Source organism: Nanorana parkeri, unplaced genomic scaffold (genome assembly GCF_000935625.1).
Source record: "Nanorana parkeri isolate BGI_ZX_2015 unplaced genomic scaffold, ASM93562v1 scaffold1706, whole genome shotgun sequence".
Classification (NCBI taxonomy): Eukaryota; Metazoa; Chordata; class Amphibia; order Anura; family Dicroglossidae; genus Nanorana; species Nanorana parkeri.
In genome coordinates, this window is record NW_017307974.1 from 93,808 (window position 1) to 106,520 (window position 12,713).

The 12,713-nt window shown below is 38.5% G+C and overlaps 1 protein-coding gene across 1 annotated transcript in view; it reads right to left on the reverse strand.

The window, feature by feature from the left end:
* Nucleotides 1-9,207: 9,207 nt before the first annotated feature.
* Nucleotides 9,208-12,713, reverse strand: part of KCNJ3 (potassium voltage-gated channel subfamily J member 3) — a 162,879-nt gene continuing 159,373 nt past the window's right edge. Inside the window, exon 3 of the mRNA XM_018571230.1 lies at nt 9,208-9,899. Within this exon, the coding sequence (XP_018426732.1) occupies nt 9,316-9,899 (584 nt within the window). The 3' untranslated portion in view covers nt 9,208-9,315. The remainder of the gene's footprint in view (nt 9,900-12,713) is intronic.

A 12,713-nucleotide genomic window follows, 5' to 3' on the forward strand; every position in this document is an offset into this window, starting at 1 on the left:
TCAAATAGTGTTCATTTAGATTATTCTGTACAACCTTGTTCTTTCATTTATTAAATTCAATGATTACACTGTCACATAAAATACTTTACAAAAGCAAGGTTCGCTTGTATGTATCACCCTAATGCAAGAAGCCGTAAAACTCTGGATATGTATAAACTAGACATCAAGGCCTTCCGAACATAAGAACCATAAACCAGATAAGATACTGTATTGGGTAAAGGAGATGAATTTCCAGAGAAAGGCAAATATTCATACACCAAATTACATAAACTATGTTTTAGCCTGGTAATACAACAAAAGGGGTATGACATAATGAAAATAGGTGGGACTATCCTCAGCTAATGAAAATGTACAAAAATAGTGAAACACAGATTACACTTTATCTATACTATATAAAAAAAGGACGATGACTAATATTGCATATGAATACTTCATATTCATCACTTGCAGTCATCAGGCAGGACATTTGAGGCTATACTTCATAAGGTCAAATTATACAAAGGTTTCATGCTATTCACAGCAGAGTGATCAGCGTTAGATTAGTGTGAATTGATCACTATGCTGTGGATAGCCTGAAATGTTTATATAATTTGATCTGTTATTCAGGGCTACTTGCAAAGACACAGAAACACACTACTGATTAAGTGATAGGAAGTACACACTTCCATCTTCTTAGCTCAAACAGACGCCTATAGCTTATTGTTAGACAGGAGCATTCAGTAAAAGAAAAGCCAGTGGTTTTCTTATTAGAGATTCTAATTCTCTTCAAACTAAAGGGCTAATTTACTGAAGGCAAATAGACTGTTCCCTTTGCAAGGGAACTTTCTCTTAGCTTAGTGAATGTGGAGAAAATGTACTTTGCCAAGTATACCCAATCATGTGCAAGGTAGAAAAAAAAAGACTTTTTTGCTTGCACATGATTGGGTGATGGAAGTCAGTCAACTCATTCTCTAAGCCAAGGGAAAATGACTTTGCAAGGTAAACGGCCTGGTTGCCTATAGTAAATTAACCCTTACACATGGAAACACCCTGTATTAATTGCTGATTTGTCAAATAAAGATGTTATAGGTCATCAAAAAGCATATAAAATGAATTGGCTCAACTAATAAACATCCCCTAAAAATTAGATTCGATCAACAACCCTTATAACTCGTCTTTAACAACATTTGGACTATTGTCCTTATACGAGACTGATCATTTTCAGCATCTTACTGTTAGTCGGACTACTGACACTACTCTTTTTATTTCATTATTATTTTGTCTAGTTTTTATTACATTTTCTAAAGTGTTTTACCCATCTCTTAGTGTAAATTGGTGGCCTTCAACATTTGTTTAAAATAGGTCCTGCAGTGCTTGCATCCTTTGGTGATCCTGAATATGAACACAAACAATGGGCAGCAATCTTGTCATGAATAATGGACAATCTGACAGACCCTACACACCCCCATATACAAAATATATCCCCCTCAAATTACCAAGCAGTAGGCCACAAAGGACAGGCAGCTAGAACAGGAGTTTTTGCTTCAGAAAGGTACATATTTATAGGCAAATGTTGCTTGCCTATTACAGGGTTGTATTTGTCATTGTGCAGTGATATTTATATATGAGCAAGAAAAAATGGGGGCACCAGGTTCTGTCTGTTCAAGTCCACCTTAGCAGGAGATGAAAAAATTATTGGGCAAACTTTTTCAACCCTGCCAATCAAAAGTCCAACAGTATGTGAGTTGATTTTTGTGCACCATCAATTAACCCAGTGGTTCTCAACTCATGGGTCGCGACCCAAAAGTGGGTCGCGACACCTTCTGCAGTGGGTCGCGGCGTCCTTCCTGCAAACCCATAATATGTCAGAAACACTTGTTTTCTACACTATATGAATGGTAATATGATACATTGACAGTAATGGGCACAAGTATGTGTTTGGGAGTATGGCTCCCATACACTCCTAGAAAATTTAAACCAGGATGGGCACAGATACAAAATATTTCTGGAAATCTGATTGGCATATTTTGGAGCTCCTCTTTAACGGAGGCTGCCATTGCTGATCTCTCCTTCTAAAAAATGCTAGTTGCCTAGCTGCCATGCTGACCCTTTTGCTTCAATACGTTGAGTCATTGTCCAGAAACAAGCATGCAGAAAAGGCTTCTTGCCTTTTTTCATACTTATTCAGGGTATGTAAGTAGCCAGTGGGCCGACATAACAAGCAGGCAACTAGCATTTTCAGAATGTGGTCAGCAATGGCAGTCCTATATTTTTCTCACATCAGGTTTACTTTCAAGCGACCGTGACAGCCTCTAAATAAAGCAGCTGAAAATTTCCTGTTACGAAGTATTATACTCCTTTCTTCTGTGGACCGTGTCTCCTCCATCTGTTCTAGAACTTCAGCCTCTGCCAATCTCTTCAGCATTCAACACCTTTGGGAGTTTTGGATGCCTATATTCATGCTATGCGTTGTCCCATCCTCCAACTTCTATGTTGAATAACACTTTTGCTAGTTAAAATAAACATTTTTATAGATATTTGAACATCTGAAAACAGGGGACAGCTGAGGAGGAGAGAGGGATGGAGGGATTTGGCTCCAAATGAAAGACAGTCCCTTCGAAGGAGTGACAGTTGGGAGGTATTGGAACCATGGTGCTAGAGATGACAAAGGCATCCAACACTCCAAGAAGAGTTGAATATTCAAGACTGATGGAGGCTGCTATGCTGAAATGGAAGGAAGGTAGGAGACATGGGCCATCAGTGAGTTGAGTATAATATTGCTTCTCTTGCAAGGAATTCTTCAGTCTTCCTTTAACCAATAGTAGATTAAAGCTGTAGAGGTACTTGAAACCACAAAGGACAGTGTCTTATAACTATGGACTTTATCACAAGTGAGAGATTAGGAGTTTTGTAAATACAGATAACAAATTAGTGTACCTGAGGCCTTTATGTCAAACATAGTTCATACACCAAACAAATTATGTACAGATTGTGAAGTGCACTGTTAGCGGTCCATCATTTCTGTAATTATAAGGATAGTTTATGAATTTAGAAAACAGTACAGCAAATATCCAGACTTATCCTTCTAAACATGTACGCTGTAGAATAAAACTTGAGCAGGAAGTATATACCAAGCTTTAAAATCTAGGGGTTGATTTACTAACCTTATAAACACACCACGAACATGTATACACCTCTGTAGTGTGTTCCCTCCCAGCATGATCTATGGGTGGAATCTAAACACCCTTGTAGTGTGTACACACCCAGCAGGTGTGTTGTGCAGAGCCTTGCATGAATTGCAAGGTGATGTTGTGTAAATTAGCTCTATGTTGTGTTGCTTGCGTTGATGAATGCAGGAATGTAAATGCATGAGCTAACCATTTTTGTCTAAACTGTGAAGCAGCATTATATATGCATCATGTGCATGATTTTTCCATATATGGCATTAGTAGAAATATGCTTTTAGAGACTTTTTGGTTGATAAATACGTTTTGCTGTGTGAAAAATCACACGCACCTGGTGCGTGCGTGTGTTTAGGTTAGTAAATCACCCCCCTAGTGTCATTTATTCCAAGTTATGAAGTTTCATGTCTAATCACTGGATGGTGCTGACTTCAACAATGATTATTACAGATCTATATAAGCAAGCTTGGTTAAAACAGTGGCAAAACAATCCAACAGTTCCATAAACAAGCTTCCTTTGTGGCTATAGGGCTCCTGCACAAATGAAATCATTTTACAGAAAAATGTTTTGAAAACATTTCAGATATTTGAACATAACTTTTTAACTATTTCTTGATGTTGTGATGAATGCATTCCTTATGGTAACGCAATTTAAAAAACAATGTGTGCAAAGACACATAACTACTCTTATACGACTAGACCAAGGTTCAAGCTGAACATCAGTCAGCCATAATATTTCCCCAGACTGTTCACCCACCACCACACAGCAAGGGTTAAATGCTTGCTTAGTCTAGGGGTAGCTTAAAAGCGGTGAAATACTTAACTTGTATTTCGCTCTTGCAAGGTTTCTCCTGCCATACAACTGATCCCATGAAGCCCTTCCTCTGTGATGGTCATGCAGTTATGGCCTCTCTGATACCATCTTAAACATTGCAGAACCAGTGGCCCTGCATTGTACGTGAGGACATCGAGGGCTCACCTACATCCCGGGAACTAAGGAAAGAGCTGCTGGGGAGTGAGAAATAAAGTACTTGAATCCTACCCTAGACTAAATAGTAATTAATCATTGCTGTTCCAGTAAAATGAGGGGGCACAAACTGGGGAGATTGTATGGCTGACTGGAGTTCATGTTTAATCACCATTGTCTACCTGCATTCTATCTAATGCCATAATCAAATAAATAATAATATTTCACTTTAGAATTATGATATGTAACTTACGGTAAAAGCCATAAATTTTAATTATAGACATCTTTAAAAAAAAAAGAAAGAAACCATTTAACTATTAATTTATGCCTGTGCTGTTGATTACTTTCTGTGAAAATAAATACTGTATGATAAAATAATCATATCCTCATGAAGAAATATATCAGTGTAATAAGGACAAAATAATTTCTCATGAATATATATTTTTTTATGTTCCTGAGTTCCCGAGATCTCTTTGACTAAGGTTTCCCTAGATCTCAATGCTATAAAATCACCTTAACTGTCTTTTTTGTGCTGTAAATCAGATACATTATCTTAATACATTTTTATAACAATACGTAGGTTAGCCATACACAGTAGATGGTAGTCAAAATTATGCAACCAGCAGAGGATCTTTCTTACAAAGATCTTTCTATAAACATGCACAACTGGGGCAGCTAAACAGGCATGTTTATGGACTGAGCGCATGACAGCTAGTGCAGTTTTTAACTCAGGATAGCATCAAGGACAATCTATTTCAGAAGGTTCACTGTCATCCGACCATTATTGGTCATCATGGGGATGTTTGTCTAAGCAATTGTGCATGTCTATGGAAAACCCTTTCTTAATCTTTCCCAGTGGTTGGATCTTCCATTAGCCTCCTTATGAGTATGGTTAGCCCTACAGTACTATAGAACTATTTTCTCTAGGAGGTACAGCAAAGCCCCAGAGATACCTTGCTGTAAAATAACTAATACATTGACATTATATGGTACGCAAACATATATACAGGTTAGAGTTTATCAACAGGCACAATAGGTCTTTGCCTAGGGTAACAGATATTAAGTAGTGGATTCTCCCTGAACAATGTTTGCACTGAATGTTTTTCCTCCATAACAAATGGAAAAGAAAAACAAACTTACATTACTTATCTGTTATGTGAAAGAACCAGGAAGGGAAAAGGTGTAGGTATTCAAAATGTATTGGATGCTTTCTGTTCTGCAATTCAGATTTACACTTATATAAATGTACACTCAACTTGAATTACATTTGGTTTGCTCTGAGTATGATAAACAATTGCCACATCTTGTTTTTCCATCCTAATCTCCTTCAGCCTCTTTTAACTACTCCCTGTCTACATGCATTTGCTCTATTGTGAGTTGAACATCATTGTTCTGGTCCAGCTATGTGATAGTGACAATGGTGGACCATGCCTTCAGAAAGTGTGTCAACATGGCCATCTATAGTCTCCACCAGGGATGTATGATAATGAGGGAACTCAATTGGGAGACAGTTGTCACCCCATAACCCTTTTATAAACAAGGACCTTCATTGCAGAATTAATTTAAAGAAAGCTGCATATTAAAAAAAATAGAAAACTATTTTTGGCACTATATTAAACTGTTAAAGCTTATATGAGTTTTAGTGAATGGGTTCAGATCTACTTTAAGAGTGCTGGATGCCAGTTCCAAACACTTAATGCCCTACTTTGAGTCACACTAGTTAATGTGGCTGTGCAATCCTAAGTATGGTGGAGGGAGAAGTAAGCTATCAAAGGGCTCAATTGGGATGTCTGGTGTTTCTTACTGGATGGCTACATTTGGTGTATACATTTCTGAGTGATACAAGTCACTGACAAATATCTTTAAAAAGAATATATAAGCTATTTAAAAAAAAACTATTTGAAAGATGCTTTGCTTTCCAGTTTTTCTAGTAACAATGTGTGTGAAAATAAATTAGTTTAATGGGGGTGACAGTTACACTGTGTTCTTTTTATTTTACTATGTTGTTTTAAAGACCAACACCCATTCCATTATTTTAATGAATTTTTCCTTGCTTGTCATTTTGCAGTGTTGTAGAGTCTTTTAATTTTTAATTGAGGATAAAAATAGTTAACTACTCAGACTTAATTGACACGGCGCACGTAGCACAGCTGGGAAGGAACTCACTAACAGCAGTGCTGTTTAAATAAGTCTATCAAAAATTGTTTTTTAGTGGAATCAAGGGGTCCAAGCACAGTGACACTATATTAATAAATATACCCAAAGTGTACAAAACTGCATAATGTAGCTGTATACAAATACATATTTTATATATATATATATCTCTTAGGTTAGTACGCTCCCATAATGTCCTCTAATATCAGTCTTTAACAGTGTACATTAAAAATAAATATTGGACTTTAGAAGGAGATTTTATAAAAAAATCTATTTCAATAACCAAAATAGATAAAATCATTATTATTATTATTATGCTGAAGAAAATAATTACTATTTTGTTTATTTGAAATCCAATTTTATGGCTTTTTTTTTATCAAGAATATACTATGCCTCTATGGTAAGATTATTATGCTCATTCACATGGTTGTTTAGGGCCATATACCGCAAAGAATCATCGGTGGAGAACGCAGATGTTTACGACCATCTATGGCCAGGAAGCCTCTACAAAGCAATGACAGGCTGACAGACACCATGGCTGCCCGCAACTGTTTGTGTGCAACTACAGATAGAGCAGTTACATGTGGCTAAGCACAGATAAGCATCCCTGTCTGTGTCTAGGACCGCTCATATGTCCCTAGCCACATGTTACCGCTGAGCATGCAGTTACATGCAAACAGCCGCAGCTCCCGATAGGCATATAATTTATTTGTTCAGGTTTCCTGGCCGTGGGTGAAACACCTATGATCCCTGCCCCAGCTTTACACCGATTCCTTGCAGTGTACAGCCGTAATCGACTGTGTGAATGTGTTTTTCAAATAAATATAACTTAAATATAAATGTGAGTATTTCTAACTACCATGGCTTTAGCTCATGTCAATACAAGGGCAATTTTGGGGCAATATATATTCATGTATAAAGTTTTACTAATTTGTTTTCTATGAAAAACCTTTCCTATGACAGCATATAACATTAAAAACTTAAACATCCATTTTACAAATTAAATTTAGCCCAGGAGAAATGAAAACACCAGGAAACATCATTAAAACTGAAATTCTAATTAATTTGAAAACTTCACGTTTACTTTCCCTTATACTCTGCAGAGGCTACAATGTGGAATTTCTGCCAAGGACAAGTGTACACGCATTAAAAAAATAAAAACAAAGATTAACCCATAGAAGCTGACAGCCCATTTTTTAATTCGGCAAATTAAAACTGAACTCCCAGCAGATATAAAATACACAAATGCATGCGGTCCTGTATTAATAAATACATCATGTGTTTTATACATGCAACCAGTGTACCAAAACTTGATTTGATATCAATGTAGAACAAACAGAAAGTGCCCAGGCATCATGTGACATCTTTACCAACCCTTTATTAAACAACAGTAAAGAGTGATACTCACAAATGTTCTTTAAAAACTCAGCTGCAAACTCAGCTTTGCAAACTGGAACTCTGATGAAGAGGGTGCACCCTTCAAACATGTCAGTGGTGACGTACAATAGAGACAGCTGCTGCATTCCGTCTAACCAGATATACTCTGGGAGTTTCTTACTCCATGCAGTGAAGTTTGAGAAGGTCTCTTTTTGGATATTACTTTATATGAGAAAAATTAGTTTGCGAAGAACATTTGTGAGTACGAGTCTTTACTATCACATAAAGCTTGCCCTTTCTATTTGTTCTATAGTGTTGTATCAAGATTTCCAGTCTGGAGGAAGCAGCAAAGCCATGGACACCGTGAATTACAATTACAACAACAGCAAAAAGCATTTATCGGGAAAATTAAAGTTTCCCTGCAGCAGGATTGTATCCTTTTGTCTAGTTGAGCACAGAAGCCATTCAGTTTTGCTGTAGCGCTCATGGGCATGTTGATAGGAGGAGAGAGAGCAGAGTGATAGAGAGGTTAACTTATCGGTGTGCTTTCTCTCCTTCAACTGTCCAGTCACAGGCTGGGGGAGGGACACGTACCTATGTGTAGCAGACATAAATCAAGTATTATGCCCTGCCAGACAGGGCCGTGCTGTGCTGTGTTAATCTGAGAACTAGAGGTACCAAAATGCAAATGCTTTGGCAGGTGAAAGAGCTCCTATATATGTATATCATCTGTGTATTTAGCTGTTTGCCTGGAGTTCAGTTTTTATTTAATTCTCTAGTGCACCTGTCAACAGATCTTTAAAAAGTGAAATTTTAAAGTTATCATAACATTTTAATAGTTTTGCTTTGTGTTTATGTGGTCTCGTTTCTCTGCAACTGTCATACGCGATGTCAATGAGATGGTAAAGTATGTTACAGAAGGCAATACTGCAGCTCCCGTTCTTATTTTTATCAGCATATGCTTTTTCAAAATAATAAAAAACAATTTTGAGTTTTAAAAAATGATCAACGACCTAGTATACAGGATATAGTGGTCACCCGCAGTGTGCTTTGTGAAATAGGCTAATTTATTCATATGCCCCAAAATCTCCCTTTCCAATTTTGCGCAGAAGTGACAGGTCCACTTTAAAGCAAAATGAAGTTACATTATTAAATTAATTTCAGTCTTAATAATTAATACATGCTTTGAAATAACGAGCATGTATGTATATTTACATTTTCAATTAAAATGATTAATAAATCTTGATTAAAATGTTGCCCTTATAGTTAACCATTCTTATGATAGAAGTACCAGTTTTAAAAAATATGGGGGAGAATAATGCCCCTTTCAATTTTTTTTTTTCGATTATACAATATAAAGTAAGAATCATGCCATAAAACTATATGCAAAATATGCACACTATTATTGCATGCTTGGTGTGATACTACATGCCAGTTAGTATTACTTTAGTTCTAGAAAGACCATAAAAACACATTAGGTCTCTTAAGAAAGCACTATATATACAGTACAGTCCTGTCTACCGTCAGCCCTAGAAACGGTGTCCCGTATGGTTTTCCTACAAAGGCTCGGTAAGAGCTTGTACAGTTCCTCGTGTATATTTTGATGAGTTTTTTTTTTCTAAACCCATTTTTTAAATAATACCTGAAATGTTTTTGTTATGTAAATCTGTCTGAATTCATTTTTCTTAATTTAGGAGGCAAGTTTCCATCCATCCTGCCCCCACCAGACAATCTTTGAAGCTTCGGAGGTAAATCTGCTATCGACTGGCTCATTGGATCTGACATCATCTTAGTGGTTTTAATGACCAGTTTCTCTTCCGAATTACCCGGTACAGAGCTTATTCGTTGGAGCTTCATGGGCAAGTCACCCATGCTGTAAGCTTTCTCTGAAGTTGTAGAACTCATTCTGAGTAATTTTCTTGGTAGGTCCTCCCTGCCAGTGATTTTCTGAAGTTTTGGAGGCATTTTTGTGCTTATGTCGTCCAGGCTGTCCAGAGTGTCTACAGAGCTATTTTTTTCTTTGCTGTTACCTACTGCTGGTGCTATTATTGGTGAAGACATGAGAAGCATTTCTTCTTGTTCTTTGACACTGTAAGGTGCGGTGGGAACTTCAAACGTTGCATGGAACTGTGAGTAGTCTACTTTGAAGAATCCTTCTTCTAGAGAAATTACAGGGTAAAAACGATGACCCCAAAGAACTTCATCCTCGGTGTACGATGTTCGGGCTTGACACGTCATTCCTAGAAGCAAAGAAAAAAGTCGAACATTAAAGAAGTGTCAAGATGCATTCAAATGTGATGCTGACTCTTTAAAGTTGAATGGACATTAAACTCAACAATTTGCATAATCAAATAAAGCACATTTTACATATATGTTATGCAAACTTTTTTTTTTTAACTCTCTGTACGATGTATAAGGTAATACAGAGTTTATTCTTGGCTCCTCTTCTCTGTTATTAAACACTTTAACAAGCACAGCCATGATTACTTTTTGTGCCCTGCATTTAAATAGGGCCAATGTATTATGCAGCACTTTACAGAGTACATATTAACATTCATATGAGTGCCTGTCCTTTGAATGAGCTCATAACCTACATGCCTTTGCAGATATTAGAACATGTTCACCTAGACTGGATCACAGAATGTTGATATGTTTGTATGTCCCTCCACTAGGCTGGCCAAAGCTCCCTGGCCAATCCTAGTCAGGGAAAAGTAGATTTGGTGGAATTGATTTTCCAAGCTGATCATTCATCTTTCCCAAACATTGCCAGCACCTACAGCTCTCTTTCCTCCATACACTTTAGGAACAAACATGCCCTGTTCATAGAATGATCTCAAATTAAAAACAAATGCAGCACCAAGGGCACCTAGCACCAGGAAGTTAGAATGCCTGTATTTGCTCCTTTAATAAAACCTATGCAGGGTGAAGTAACACGTTCACTTTAATAACAACCTCCCGAACAGCACATATTTAGCTTCCCTTTGCTACTACACTGCTTCCTTCAGCCTTTAAGTGAGAAAAATTAAGCCCTGTGTAAGCAACAAGTGATACTAGTCAAGGCCTTCACAGACTTAAGGACTCTCTTCCTGCCCCCATGTGACATTACTGGTCCAGTCAACAAGCAATAGCCAGGGCCGGATTTCCCATAAGGCCAACAAAGGCCCGACCCGGGGCAGCAGGGAGTAGAGGGGCAGCAGGGGTGTGGAATTCCCATCTCCCAACGCCCAGGACATGCAGTTCCTAGCGCCATGTGGGTAGTTGTTTTCTATAGTTAGCCCTGCTTTAGGCAAGCAGATCTAAATGTACATCAGGGGAGCAGCCACTTGTTTTGTACAAGTGATCTCGACGATGTTGCCGAGATCACTTGTATGCAGCCTGCAGGTCTGCCATTCTCCATTGGGAGGGGGGGTTTGGCGAGTAGGGGGGGCGCATTGAGGAACCTGGCCTTGGGGCAGCAGAGAGAGTAAATCCAGCCCTGGCAATAGCACTGTCACATGAGAGGAAGAAGTCACAGACTACTTTATAATCAAAGGTACCAGGCATTTTTTCACTCCCTAAGGCTGAATGTTCAGGCAAAATCGTATCCCTCCAATATAGCACATGCACTTTTTCCCCCCATATTCCCTTTAAAAAAAAGAAGTACAGAAAAGTGCTTAGTGATCTTAACTTTCTGTTGTTGCCTGACAATTCTGCCTCTGATGCATAGAAAACCCAAGTAGTGCTGCCAGCCCTGCCAAAGTTCTACTGGACTACACAACTGCGCCTATCCCTGCCACTCTCTGGTCCTGTCCACATGTATACATTTATTTATTTCAAAACACAACAATGCCGCTGCCTTCAATCCCAACAGTTTACCTGCACACCATGGGAAGGGGTATGTAGTTCTAGGGGACATGCCCATGTCAAAAGGTACTAAGTTCTCTGCAAATATTTTACAGGCCTAGTGATGGCTTCACAGGTAGTAAGAAAGCTGTTTTGTCCACAGGTAAAAGGTAAAAAAAAACCTAAAGCTGTGACATGCTCTGAAGGGGGTGAGGGAGGTTTTTGGGTAATTTTAATCAGTCCTATAAAAATATTGTAAATCCCTTCTCCACTCATTCACACATTGAGGCTAGTTCTGAAAGAAGCCAATTAATTGACCAGTAGGTTTTTTAATTGTTTGAAAAAAATGGTGCAAACCCAGGGAAGAGTCTGCAGGGCACCCCATGTGATTTATGTGTACCTTGCAGAGCTGTTGGGGGGCGTTGAGAAGACTGGTCACCAAGCACACATATAGCTGGCTTGGATGGCAGGTTCTCCTTGATAGAGAGTGCTGTCTCTAGCACACATAAAATATAGAGAAGATTTTGCACCAAACTTTAGATATGCCTATCCAAATATCTTACAGCTCATGTGCTATATCTTATTCTATTTTTTTTTTTAAATGGCACACATTAATATCACAATCAGAGGCATAACTAGAACCTTCAGGGCCCCGGTGCAAGAAACTATGAAGGGCCCCCACAAACCCCCACCGGCATTGCACTGTATGGTTAACAGGACGGCTGCCGAGCTCCCCAGCAAGCGCGGGACCTCAGGCAGCCGCTTCAGTTTAAAAATTTAGTGCCGGTGTTCTGTCGAGAATGCCGACCCAGTATCTACGTTTGCGCACAGACGGGATTAACGAGGAAACAATAATTTATTTACAAAGTATTTGTTTGTAATTGTTAATTGTGACCGGTAATATTATGCCGTCCATGTCAGTAAATGATGGGTGGAATATTATTAACGGTCACAATTAACAATTTAAACAAATTACTTTGTAAATAAATCCCGGTTTCCTCGATAACTGGTCTGTGCGCAAGCGCAGATGCTGAGGGCGGCAAATTCAACTAGGTCGGCGTTCTGACAGATGCTGAGGGCGGCAAATTCAACTAGGTCGGCGTTCTGACAGAACGCCTGTATCAAAGCAGAATACCACCAGCTATGCGGGACTACAAGTCCCAGCAATACATTATAATAAAAACCAGCACTGCAGAATACCACCAGCATCCCAGCCGACCCAATCCCCCCCC